The sequence below is a fragment of the Macaca thibetana genome, chromosome 2 (assembly GCF_024542745.1).
Source record: "Macaca thibetana thibetana isolate TM-01 chromosome 2, ASM2454274v1, whole genome shotgun sequence".
Classification (NCBI taxonomy): domain Eukaryota; kingdom Metazoa; phylum Chordata; class Mammalia; order Primates; family Cercopithecidae; genus Macaca; species Macaca thibetana.
In genome coordinates this window covers 48,990,702-49,004,851 of record NC_065579.1, presented here as the reverse complement: position 1 = coordinate 49,004,851, position 14,150 = coordinate 48,990,702, and the positions used below count along the sequence as shown (strand labels likewise).

At 36.5% G+C, this 14,150-nt stretch overlaps 1 protein-coding gene across 9 annotated transcripts in view; it reads left to right on the top strand.

The window, feature by feature from the left end:
• Nucleotides 1-5,002, top strand: part of LOC126947482 (phospholipid scramblase 1) — a 28,920-nt gene extending 23,918 nt beyond the window's left edge. For all 9 annotated transcript variants that reach the window (XM_050778172.1, XM_050778177.1, XM_050778174.1 and 6 more), the window contains 2 exons: nucleotides 3,012-3,173; nucleotides 4,074-5,002. In XM_050778172.1, coding sequence (XP_050634129.1) covers nucleotides 3,012-3,173; nucleotides 4,074-4,130 — 219 coding nt within the window. In that variant the 3' untranslated portion in view covers nucleotides 4,131-5,002. The remainder of the gene's footprint in view (nucleotides 1-3,011; nucleotides 3,174-4,073) is intronic.
• The last annotated feature ends 9,148 nt before the right edge of the window (nucleotides 5,003-14,150 follow it).

The window sequence follows — 14,150 nt, the reverse complement described above, 5'->3', positions numbered from 1 at the left end:
TATCCAGAATGATGATATCAAGGTACTCTCATGGAAAGAATTGAGAAATAGTCACTTGAAGAATTTTCCGTAGGGTTGACAATGGAAACTGTGACACCTCAAAGCAGAAATTATTGGTATGAGGGACCACTAAGGAACAGGAAATCCACCAGGGTGCCACTGGGCATGGAAACTTGAAGTAATAAAAGAGATAAAATCCTGTTCCACAGCAGGGGCAGGAGTCATTCTAAAACAGAGAATAACTCAAGAGGCATTTTATCGGTGTACTATGTGGAACTAATTCATGGATTTGATGTCAATTGAGGATGAAAAAAATTTTGGAGATAAACTTGATGTGTTATTATTCTGATATTACATTGGCCAAGTTAAGAATCTTGGAGGAAAAACACTTGATTTGTGTCCTCTTGACCATTATGATAGTCTGCTTTTTAAAAAGTAAGGTATCAAATACTAATACACATCTAGGTCAGGGACCAGCAAAATGTAATCAATGGGCTCTAGTTGATTATATAAAATATATATGGGAAGTTAATGACTTGAATTACAGTCATGTTGGATTTTAGTTATGTAGAGGAAAAGAATGGAGAGTTTTCAGCAAACAGATAGTAATTGAATCTCTAAGAAGGTTATCTCAATGGTGAGTAAGAGAGAGCCTAGTAGACCTTTTATCCAATATAGATAATAAGAGAGTCTGTCTCCTTCAAGGACTCTTGGTAGGGGAAAAATATGGCCACACGAAACTGACATACCAAGTCACTTCTGTCTATGAGCTTGAATTCCTGCCACTGTTGTGTTTCAGGAATCTCAAAATACAGAAATTGATCCTGAGTGGTAATAAATTCTATATGGTCAACTACAGCCCATAGATTTTTTTTCCTGCCCTCTCAACTAGATTTTCATTAGTATTCAATAAATATGTTTTTAAAAAGCAGGCAATCATAATGGTCAAGAGTATAGACACTGGAGCCAGATACCCAGGTTTGAAACCCATCTTCATAACACTTACCTGTGTGACTTTCAACAAATTCTTTCACTTCTCTTTGCTTTAGTTTTTTTACATGAAAATTGGGTGTAATAACAGTAAATAAATAAATAATTAGCAAGTAAATAAAATAGCTTACCAGCAACTATTAATATACTCACGATACACTTATATTTCTTTGCTACATAACTAGATCCTATATACTGTCATTATATTTCAGTATTTTGCATTTATATTTGCATTGTGAGATGAATCTATGGTTTTCTTTTTAGAATGATTTACCAATTAGTATTATGTTTATGGATTTAAAAGTTTAACATTATACAATACCAATTTATTATTTCCAAATGTTGAAATTTTATTACAGTAATTTTCTATTCCAAAATGTCTACAATTTAGCTAAAAATTATCTAGTCCTGATAATTTATTGGTTGAAGATCATTATTTGCATTTCTTATCCTTGCCATAAAAAAATGTATTCTCCACTTCTTTAAATTTCTTGCTGTAGTAATCAAAAAGGGCAAATGTTAATATCTTTGTATAGTGTTAGGTTTACAGTGGCTAGTAAGTTGTCAGCTGCATTTTTCATTTTTTTTAAATTTCAGAATTAAAAAATAAACCAGAGTTTTCATTACTAGCTTCAAATGCTTCAATGGCAGCTATTAGCAGAAAAATACTAACATGTACAAGAAAGGATTTGTATTCATTTATTTTTCCACAGTAGTATTTCATTACACATAATCCCTAAAACTCAGCCACTTGCAACAAGCGTTTATGCTCATGCTTAGGGGTGTGCAGGTCAACTGTATTTCAGTGGATGTATTTAAGTAGTGATTTGGGCTGCATGTTAACCTCAGTCTGCTCCAGGTATGTTTGTTCTGTGGCTGTAGCAGCAGCAGCTACCTGAGTCATGCTTTTCTAGTGGCTTGTCACTGAAGATCATAAGCCAGGCCAAAGCACTTAGCCCAGTTTAAGGACACTACTCATGTCATATCTGCTAACATCCATTGTTCAAACAAGTAACATGGCCAAGCCTAATTATGAAGGAACAGGAAGTATACTGGCCATACAGAAGGAGAGGGAATGAAATGAATATTTGATGAACAGTATTATGCTATCAGTTTCATATTAGATGTTTATTTCTGGTATTTTACAAACTCTCCACTTGTACTAAAATAAAGTGAGTCAAGTGTTTTTAGATTCCCCACATATATTTAGCTGAAAAGGACACTCCTCTGTTAACACAACTATAGATGTGCCTAGTTTTGTGAATTTCAGCTACATTCAGTCCCCACCTGCCCTCCTAGAGGAGTTGCCTTAGTCTGAGCACAGTCCATTCAACCCTATATGATGGCCCTGGGCTTTCCTCAGGCAGAATTGTGAAATTAGAAAATTGCTACTTTGGAGCTCATTTGTTTATACACTCTTCGTCTTTTATTATTCACACCCCACTAGTTACCCACTGTTACTTCAGCCCTTGTCGTGAGGCATTTCATCAAGTTACTTACTGGTATTTGCCTTTACTCCAAACTGCTAATCTTTTCTAGGTGCTTAGCATTTCATGTTTGGTAACTCACAGTGGGTGGTAATAAGCCTTTTCATCATATTTAACCTTTCGGTCTGTGTAAACTGTGCTTCTCCTAAAGCAGAAGTCTAATAGGAATTTTGTTCATTACCTTCCTGATGACTTCTAGAAATGTCATCACATAAACATTTCATATTTATATCTTTTTTTGCCTAAATTTTATTTTGGGTCAATTCAAATAATTTATTAATGTCTATTAATATAAAATGGAAATTGTTAAATATTTCAGAAAAACTACTTTCATATAATTTCTCTATATAATGAAACAGTTTTTTTCATATATCTATAAATAGATACCGGAGCCTCTAGTTATCTAATGAGGGTTACATGTTCATGGTTACATATGGTACATAATTTTAATACCATATTTGTTTCATCTTCAAATTTGAAAGTACTTTTGCTATAAGTTTCCTAAAAATATGTAATACTTTTTTTTCAATTTAGATTAAATCTCTTGATGAACAGTGTGTGGTTGGCAAAATTTCCAAGCACTGGACTGGAATTTTGAGAGAGGCATTTACAGATGCTGATAACTTTGGAATCCAGTTCCCTTTAGACCTTGATGTTAAAATGAAAGCTGTAATGATTGGTGCCTGTTTCCTCATTGTAAGTCTGTTCTTATTAATCTTGATTATAGATGCTTTCTCTATATGCTTTCTACTAATCATTCTGAAATGATTCAGTAAAGTGTATATTTCAAAATGACTTTTTAAAATTTATAGATTTTTAAATCAGGATTCCCATTTAATCCTAGCTCTGAAATTCTATTTGATCCTGACACTCTGGGGTGACTAGTTTCTGTCTGAAGAGTCTATGAATATTCACATGGCAAGAGAGGGACTAAGGAGGCGTACTGAGGAGAGATTTTAGTCTCCCCTTAAATCAGCCATCTCCTACATGCTTTGAAGAAATTGAAAGTGGGCATATGTGGAAAAAATTTAGTGAAACAAGGAAACTTGACCATGACTCATAGTAATTAAATTAAACCATCTAATATAGGAGTATGAACTACAGTAAGAGTGTGCATTCACTCAAGTGTGTAGACCTAACTACCAAATTACAGGAGATAATCGGATATACCAGTGATTCTGAAATTGTCTTCACATTAGAATCACTTAGGGACCTTTAAAAACTAAGTACTAGTCCATACCTCAGTTCAACTGAGTCAAACTTCGAAGTTCATATAGTGCTCCAGGTGGTTCCAATATGCAGCCACAGATGAGAATTATGGGCATAGAGAAAAAGTCACATTTAGAGAAAATGACCGGAAGATTAATTAAATTCATACAGGTATCAATACATGAATAGAATTATAAAATTTATTATTAAAATGGAAAGCTAAAGGTAGAACTTATATAACTATAGAGCTTTTCTGTGTTTATTACATTTAATTTTTTTAACAGATATGTTACTGTGTTTCACTAGATCCCTTAGTATTTCTGCATCTGATAATTGATCTCTGTTTTGTTGCTGAAAATTCATTTGTATATTTTTGTTTTTATCTAGGATTTCATGTTTTTTGAAAGCACTGGCAGCCAGGAACAAAAATCAGGAGTGTGGTAGTGGATTAGTGAAAGTCTCCTCAGGAAATCTGAAGTCCGTAAATTGATTGAGACTATCTAAACTCATACCTGTGTGAATTAAGCTGTAATGCCTGTAGCTCTGGTTGTATACTTTTGCTTTTCAAATTATAGTTTATCTTCTGTATAACTGATTTATAAAGGTTTTTGTACATTTTTTAATACTCATTGTGAATTTGAGAAAAAGGACATCTGAGTTTTTGCATTTATTAATGAAACTTCCTATAAAAAACTGCTTTGAATTATGATCTCTGATCCACTGTCCATTTTACTACCGAATATTAACTAAGGCCTTATTAATTTTTATATAAATTATATTTTAAATCTAGTTACAATTTATTTCATGCATAATAGCTAATGTTATTTTGCAAATGCCATATATTCAAAAAAGTTCAAAGATAATTTTCTTTACTGTTATGTTCAAATAATATTCAATATGTATATTATCTTTAAAAAGTTAAATGTATTTTTTTAATCTTCAAGAAATCATGCTACACTTAACTTCTCCTAGAAGCTAAGCTGTACCATAAATGATACATTCATGTTCACAAGATATTAAATTACCAGTTTTTAAATTATTATTAAATAAAGAACAAAATAAAGAACAAAATGATTCTTGTCCAAAGAAAGGCACATTTTAAACACTCCTTCACTCTAAAACTCGTACTATTATAAATTTTGAAAGTTAATATTTATATATGAAATGTATAGCTTTTATACTCTATCCTTTCTAGAAAATGGTAATTTTCAGATGTTAATTAAATATAATATTATATATATATATTCACAGAAAATAAACCTAAATAATGATCTATTAGATTCAAATATTTGAAATAAAAACTTGATTTTTTTGTATATTTGACTTTTGTTTTTAAACCAAATGTGTTCAGATGGTATTTTGAACACTCATTCAGTTAAATGATGGTACATTTGAAGCAGGATATTTCCCTGACCCCTTCCTGGGACTCGAGAAGGGGTGTCTTGTTTACTCAGCCTGCCACTCTCAACTCCTCCTGGGAGGGAGTGCGCAGGCAAACAAGGCAGGAACTGGAGTGCACAAGCACTGGACCTGGCTGACCGCTTTGGCACAGGCAAGAGCAAACTCCGTGCACGCCCTGTGGTAGCAACCAGGTGCGGTTGCCTGCGATTCCTGAAGCCCCAGAAGGTGTGTTACAGTGCTCTTTTAGCTCTGCAGTCTGTGGACAGCTTAAGTGTTAACAGCTCAGTGAGCCCTTTGTCTTGTCACGTGGGACAGCTGCCCTCCACCAGCAAGGGCAAAGGGCGAGTGTTAGTGCCTTTTATATCTGCACTCATGGCTCCCAGGCTCTTGTCCGGCATCCAGGAAAAATGTGGTCACAAAAACAACTGAAGGATGGTAAATGCGGGGATTTTATTGCTGAGGAAAGTGACTCTCAGTGGAAAAGGGAGCTGAAAAGGGGACAGTGGGGTAGGTGATCTTCCCCTGAAGTCTAGCCATCTCCAGCTGGATTCTTCTCTGAAGTTACACTGTCAAGCTATCCCTCTGAAGTCAAGCTGCTTCTCTCCAATGTCCAGCCATAGTCTCCACTCCTCTCTGACTGAGTCTGGGGTCTTTGTAGGCACAGGATTGCGGGCAGGGAGAGCCATGGGCAGTTTAGGAAAAGGCAACATTCAAGGAGAAAAACATGGATATAAATTCTCACTTTGGGCCAGGGTTTCAGGCATTTCAGCTTGGAGGTAGAGTTTTCACTGGGGACTCACCCTTTTCTGCCTAGAATTTCTCTGCCTCCTGTCCCCATCATGTTTAACTGCCTTTTCCTTTCAAATCTCCTTTAAAAAGGAGCAAGTACATGACACTTTGTAGTAACATCTGTACCAGAGTTGGAAACTAGGTTTTCCACCTGTCAGAAGCTGGTAAGAATTTAGTAATCTCTTTTGTAATGAAGATTGAGTTGAAAGATGACATGAACAACCCACAATATTCCTCACGCAATGGAAAAGTGTGCTTAAGCAATAAGGGCATGTGGAAGAGTCTCTCTTTCATAGTCAGCACAATTCTTATAACAGCAGCTCTCCTCATGGTGTTAGTGCCCTAGACCTCAATAGCTCCAAATGGCAAGTGGTGAGAACATTAGTATGCAGGAGATCTTCAAGAAAAGCCAAGTCTAGATGATTTCCCACAAGCCTAAACAAATCGCCAGATGCCACATTCCAGTGATGAAGTGTACCCATGGAACTCACTCAGAGCGTGTGCTTGGTAGAGATAGCATGTCAAGAAAAGTGGAGGTACTTGCATAGCTGAATCCCAGTGGCATTGTTACGCCAGTTACAGAAGAGAGTGGAAATAGGATTTCCAAACTGGCCCTAATGTGTCAAAACTGACCCAAAATAAGGCTTAGAGTACTGACATTATCTCTGTGACAGCTACATCTTACTTTCATTATTTGTCTCTCTCTAAACAGGATTCTGAATCTTTGGTTAAGTAAAATAAAACTAAACTGATCTAAACATTTTTTTTCTTCAACTCTGCAAAGAAGATCTGAGCAAAACCCCACATATTTTCTGCAGAACCTATACTAGACAAATATCTTATCATTGCATAATTACATAGAGAAAAATAATCACACATGAAAAAATCGATATTTAATTAAGAAAATACCAGGAATTGTTTTTCAAAGTTTAACTGTAATCTTAATGAGATTTGAGGAAATGTTGCATATTTTTTTATTTCTGCTATGTGAGTTATAACAGTGAATGGAAAGTCACTGCGTGTGCCTGACTAGGGAAAATGTTGAGGAGGAAAAGCTGCAATGGATAAGCATGGAGCTGTATTTTTGGTCTTGGGAAGAAAGTTCTAGGTAGGTGGTCAGTGAGGAATGGGGAGAATGGGGAGGGAGGAGGAAGACAAGATTTAAGGGATGTCAGTACCTCTCCTATGTACCTCTTGGGGGAGGGTTGAAGAGTGAGGGGCGTGTAAGTGAAAGCAGAGACAAGGCTGGGAGAGGAAAAAACAAAAAGCACCAGCCACAGGCAATTAAGTTGCCAGAAAATCGGTGTCTGGGCTCCCAGCATCAAGTTAGCTAGCTACTCTAGGCATAAGTACTAAAGCTTTAACTGCATTTGGGCTAAAAAAGCGACTGTAACTTTAGGGTAACTAGAAAAGACTCTGTAGAGAATCCCTGCCATCAGTAAGAATGGAATGATTTAAAATGTCTCTGGGCACAATGAAGTGCTCCGAGTGCTTAAAGTGCCAGAAAAGTGTACAGGGTTTCCCTCCATATGCTGCCTCTCTCCTTTCCTGTCCCTAGCCCAGCATACACTGCCTGAGTTTCCTAGGACCACGTTCCTGCACCTGGCACTGTCTCCTTCAAGCTCTGTGCTCCTCTTTATGCCTTCATTTCCCTCAATAGTCAATAGTATCGTTGTCAATTGATTATGTTATCTACCTTATAAGGTCAGTGTGAAGATTCAGTATTCTAATGCAGGTTCAGAGACCTGAGCAGGTTCCTGCAGTAGAACCAATGTAAAAAATGAAAAGGGCTATGTGTTGATAAAAATCAATGGGTTTCGAAACACAGGGAAGTGTCTCAAAGCCAATGAGGAAGATTTGGGCTAAATTAAATTTCTGTGTTATGATTTGAATAGCAAATAAAATTCATTTAAACCCTAGGAAGAATACTATCTCCTCAAAAAAAAAAAAAAAAAAAAAAAAAAAAAAAGCCTTATAGTGTCAAAATGTGGCAAGCCATTTTAAGAGAGGGACAGTAGCTGGGCTCAGTGGCTCTTTCCTGTAACCCAGCACTCTGGGAGGCCAAGACAGGTGGATCACCTGAGGTCAGAGGTCAGGAGTTCAAGACCAGCCTGGCCAAAATGGTGAAACCCCGTCTCTATTAAAAATACAAAAATGAGCTGGGAATGGTGGCGGGCGCCTGTAATCCCAGCTACTGGGGAGGATGAGGCAGGAGAATTGGTTGAACCTGGGAGGCAGAGGTTGCAATGAGCCGAGATCACGCCATTGCACTCCAGCCTAGGTGACAAGAGTGAAACTGCTTCTCAAGAAAATAAAAGAGAGAAAGAGGAACAATAATCTGGGTCCCTGAAACCAGATGAAACAACTGACAATACAGGGTTTGAACTCATGATTTACAAACTGAGAGGGCCATAGAATGATAAGCAATAAGTACAGCTGGTCACAGAGCTCTGCACTTAACAACCCCCGACACACAGACACACACATCAAGCATTCAAGTTAACGTTAATCTACTGTTAATGTTTATACGGTAGGAAACATCAGATTTATGCCAAAATGCAGATTATAAATTTACCCACATTGAATTCTGACTAGATTTGGAAAATTGATCTGCTTGCCTACTAAGGACAATTTGTTTCTACCTGTGGATTCTGGGAGTTTTCCATCATTAACACATTGAGGTTATTCTGTCTGGCAGTGATAGGGAACAAACATTGACCTATTTATTTCAGCAAAGGAGTTAGTTGCTAGGTAAAATTTCAGCTTTAATCGGGCATTGCCAATAGACTGCAACCACCTGGAAATATCTTAGAGAAATTCTCAGTTATATTGACTTTACAGAGTTAATTAGATCTTAGTTTACTACCCGGTCCGCTCGGGCTTCTATACCAAAACACCTTAGACAGGGACAGTGTAAGTATAAATGACTCAAATTTGTTAATTATAGTTCATGAAGCTGAGAAGTCCAAGATCAAGTCACCAACAGATTCTGGTGTGTAGTGAGGGCTGCTCTCTGCTTCCAAGATGGCACTTTGTTGCTGCATTCTCACATGGTGGAAGGCAGAAGGTCAACAGGGACCCAACCGAGCCCTTTTAAAACGTCACCGATCCAATTCGTGAGAATGGTGCCCTCATGACTTAATCACATCCTAAAGACCTCATATCTGAATACTGTCAAAATGTGTCTTAGTTTCCAACAAATGAATTTGGGGGGACACATGCCTTTAAACCATGGCACCTACTAAGCACATTTCTGCTCAATCATACTGTCTGAATTCTCTCCCCATTATTGCAAGTCACAAGCAGAAGATAATTTACTCACAAAAGTCTTTTTTTTTTTTGCAAATCTATTTTGGTTTTTATGAATAAGATAGATTCGCTCAAATAATTCACATAAATGTATTTGTAAACTTTATAATTGAGGAAATGAATATAAAAAATGTAAAGCTGATTGATTTAGGGGCACTGAAACTGCTCATCAACTATTTAACAAGTACATACAGAGCTTCTACACTGGGCCAAGAGTTATGCTAGGTACAATGTCTCAATAAGCAACAAAAATTATTTTCTACAAGGTGCTTAAGGTCAATTATACCTATGGAATGTGTGATTATAGGATTCAGAGTACTATGGAGAGAGTTAGTAGGGACACTGAACTCAGTTTTAATGGTCAGGAAATTAGGGGAAGTAACTTTTAAACTAAGAAAGCTTGCTGGACAAAAGGGAAGTGAGAAGATTATTTCAGGGAAAGGAAAGAACATAAACAGAAGTCACCTCAGGGGTCTGAAATGTGGTTAGGCCACTGGTTTTGTGTTCCTTCATGAGTGAAAGACATGCAGGGGGTGGGACATCTAAAGAGTGGCTACATCATACAGTGCCCTAGTCACATTAAGAAGTTCAGGTTGGGGCCAGACGTGGTGGTTGACACCTGTAATCCCACCACTTTGAGAGGCTGAGGTGGGAAAGATCAAGTGTCCTTTCCTCCTCATAGCTCTCTCTCAGTCTCTAGGAATCCTGGTGGCGGACTTCTCTAAAGCTCCTTCCCCCCCGCCCCCCCGCCAAGCAGCATGGCTTACCTGATTATTCTCTAGGAACTAGTCTAGCCTTTTCAGATGGAAAAGTTACTTTGTCTACACAGAAATTTTCTCATGGTGATTTGGTATCTCCCTCATCACCAAAAACTTGTATACATGGTAGATGGCCTAAAATTGTTGAATTATCTATCTTTCAAATTTACAGTGTGAGCTGATAATACAGTTCAGGTCCTGAAAGCTATCAAAATAACCAAAGTTCATTTATCTGAGGAGATTGGTATTAGTAATTAGTTGTGTAAGTAAAAAAGTCAATAAAAGATGAAGAAGCATATCTGTAAAAAAGATGAATATACTTAAAATAAATTAAGGGTAAATTTTATTATTTTGTTATTATCATTTATTTATTTATCAGTCTTTTAAGTAGGGGCAAGGGCCAAGTGTGGGTCTACTATTCTGCATTGTCTTTCTTGTATAAAAATACACAGTTTATTTTTGTTTCAATAGAGTCCGAATTCTAAGACACTTTCAAAGGTATCTTAGTGTAAAACAATAAATTTTTACTATGATTTACATAGAAACAATCTTTTATGTTAATATTTAATCAAAGCAAGTAAAAATATTTCCTTTCTGTAACTACAATAATCTTTTGTATAAACTGATTTACAAATAAATACAAATCACCTTTATTTGGTGTAGAACTTTTGAGAGAGTAGATGTACCCTAGAACTAGAGAATCAATAGGGACTCTCTTGATGTAATTGTCAAGCGCATTCAGCATAATTTGAGCTAATAATTAGGTCTTACCGACAGAATAGGAAATGTCAATCCAAGGAGTTGGGTAAATTAAGATCAGTTAAGAGAGTGTCTATATTTTACTTTCTTTAGTAATTATTTTCTGACAAGGAAAACAATAGTCACCATCAATCCAGTAGCTAAAATAATATGACACTTTTTTGATATGATTCATGGCTCCCTCAAGAACTTATCTGCTCCAAAAAGTAAAGGAGAAAGCAGGAAAGAAGAAAGGGAGGGATTAGATGAAAAGGAAGAAGAAAGAAAAGGGGTTTTTGTTTGTTTGTTGCAGTAGAAGTCAACTAAAAAATATAGAAGAAATGATGAAGGTAGGAAAAGACCATTTGACAGTCATCATCACAATAATTTTATTCCAGCAAGGAAACATCAGTGGCTGCTAAAATTAGTGATGATCTTTTAAGGAAAAGCAGTATGCAGTACTTACATTGTCTCAAAGTAGCTTCTTATAAGATACTTGTTTATTTCAAAAGAATAAAATAGTAAGTAACTTTACATTTACTGCATGATACAATTCAGCTGAGCTGCCTGCCATGACATGGAAAAGATCTCCATTCCTCCAGTTTCCAAAAACAAGTTTTTTTTGGCACTCATCTGAACTTTCACCTGCAGTGCATTTAATTCTGTATTTTTCTACCATAGGTCTCTTCATGTTGATGTAAATCTTCTCTAAGATGATCAACATTTTCTTAGAGAAAATACATACCATGCTCCTCACTTCCTTTTGTGGACTCACCAGTCATTGACACCCATATCTCTTCAGTCTTGTCTTAGTCGGCACAGGCTGCTACAACAAAATATCATAAGCTGTCCTAAACAGGAGATGCTTGATTCTCACAGTTCTGGAGCCTGGGAAGTTCAAAATCAAAGTACCAGCAGACCTGGTTTCTGGTGAGGGACCTCTTTCTGTCTTGGAGACAGCCAGCTTCTTATTGTGTTCTCATATGGCAGAGTCCAAGCTCTGGTTTCTCTTCTTCCTGTTATAAGGACACTCATCCCATCATGAGACCCCCACCTTTATAAACCTAATTAACTTCCAGAGGCCTTGACTCCAAATATCATCACATTAGGGTGAGAGTTTCAACATATGAATTTGGCAGGAGAGGTACACAAACATTTAGTTCATAACATTCCAGCCCTGGCCCCCATCATTCATGTCTTTCTTGCATGTAAAATGTATTAATTCTATCCCAATAGTACCAAAATCCATAACTCATTCTATCATCAACTCTGAACTTCAAAGTCTCACTTAAGAAACATCTAAATCAGATATGAATGAGACTCAAGGTACAAATTCATCCTGAGGCAAAATTTCTTTCCAGCTGTGAGCCTGTGAAACCAGATAAGTTATATACTTGCAAATTATAATAGTGGGACAGGCATAGAATGGACTTTCCCATTACAAAATGGAGAAGTTGGGAGGAAGAGAGGAGTAACATATCCAAATCAAGTTCAAAACCTAGCAAACAAATGCCATTAGATCTTGAGGCTCAAGAATAATTCTTTTTAGTTTGATGCTCTGTCTTCGAGACCCATGTCCTGCAAGGCCCTTTCGGGTGGGGGTTGTGCCCTCAAAGCTCTGCAATGTGAGAGTCACATCCACTCCCAAGGCTCAGCTGAGTGGAATTCTCATTCTCCAGGCTCCAGGCTGCCATTGTCTAGCCTGCTGAAACCAAGGCAATGGCTCTCTCCCCCACTGAAAACCAAGGAGGCAGACCTGATGACCTCCGAATTGCCTTCAGGATTACTGCTTTTTCTTATCTTGAAGAGTAGTACACATCTGCAGCCAAATAGCTTGATGTTCTGGTACTGTGGCCTGTAAGAAGTCCTGTAGCTTTCTTTCTATTGATACTGTTTCCATTGTCTTTAGCTCTGTCAATCTGAAATAATCAAAAGAATCAGAATTCAGTCTTAAAGAATTTATTCTAGCAAAAAGTTTGTTACGATCATTAGAGAAACATTGGCTCCTGAAAATGAAGTACGTTACAATGCAGTCGCAGACTAGAAAATGAGTCAATGAATATACCTGATGCAAATCTCATGCAGTTTTTTTAAAATTTTTTTTAATAATCAACTAATCTATGTTAACTGAGACTCCTTGTTCTCCAGCTACTCAATCCACAGGTGGCCTGTGGCTCCTGGTAAACAGAAAGGATAGCAATGTAATTGAAGGCTGATGCTACTCCTCTTATTGTAGGCCAACTTACAAATGTCACCAGGAAATAAACTCTCATCATTCTCATTGACTAGACAATAAAAGGACAATGGACCTTGTAAAGTGGGAACAAGGAAATGGAACAATTAAAAAAAAAAATGATTGGTTAACATTAGGTTACTTCAGGTTACTTTTTTGTAAGGGTTAAAGCAGAGCAACTTCCTTATTATGCTGACTCAATCAGATTGAAATTTCCTGTTTTCAGGAAAAAAAAAATGGTCTGCTTGGGATCTATCTGCTTCCTTAAAGTTGCAGTATGATTACGTGACATTTGGCATGAGTGACTCTGCTGTGGTTTAATCTGGTTTGTTGGAGTCTAGTGCGTGAGCTCACCCCAAATCAATGACCGCCCACAGTTTTTGTTTACACACACACACACACACACACACACACGGTATATATTCACTTTTTTTTTCCCCCGTTGGTTCTCTTTCTCTGGAGAACCTTGAATAATATACCAACTTTCCTCTATAATCAACTTCAGTGAATATTTCTGTACATGTATCCTTTTGCTCATGTCAAAAAAAAGCATTTATCATTATCCTTATGAGTAAAATTGCTGCTTCTAAGGGTCTAAACATCATTATGAAATATTGTAATATTGCTCTCCAAATAAATAATACCAATTTATTGTCTGAACACCAGTGTATGACCATCACTACAGCTTTACATCTCCCATCAGATCTGGTATTGTTGGGTTATGTTTTGTTTTGGTGAATTTCCAATATTTTTAACTGGGAATCTCATTCTTGTTTTCATCTGCATGAAATGGTGAGGTTGAGTATGTTTTCATTTGTTAATTAGACGTTCATGTTTCCTCTAATGTGAATCATCTTTTTGCATACTTTAATAATTTTTGTATTTGTTTGCTGTCAACTTTCTTATTAATTTGTAGGAGTTTCTTTTTATGCAACCAAATCTTTTATAAGTTTGTATGCATTGTAAATATCTTCTCTCAGGATATGGCTTTCAATTCACTTTATTTGTGAAATAATATTTTTGTTGTATAGAGAAATTTTAAATCATCATATTTATCAATTTTTTCAAGGTTTGTATTTTTTTTCTTTTGTTTTGCAGGTTTATTTTTCATACACAGGTCATTATTGCACTTGGAACTTTTTAAATGTATGTTATGAGTAGATATCCAATTTTATTGTATATAAATAGCTAATCACTCCAATAACAGCAAAGAGTTCATCTTTTCTACTGATTTGT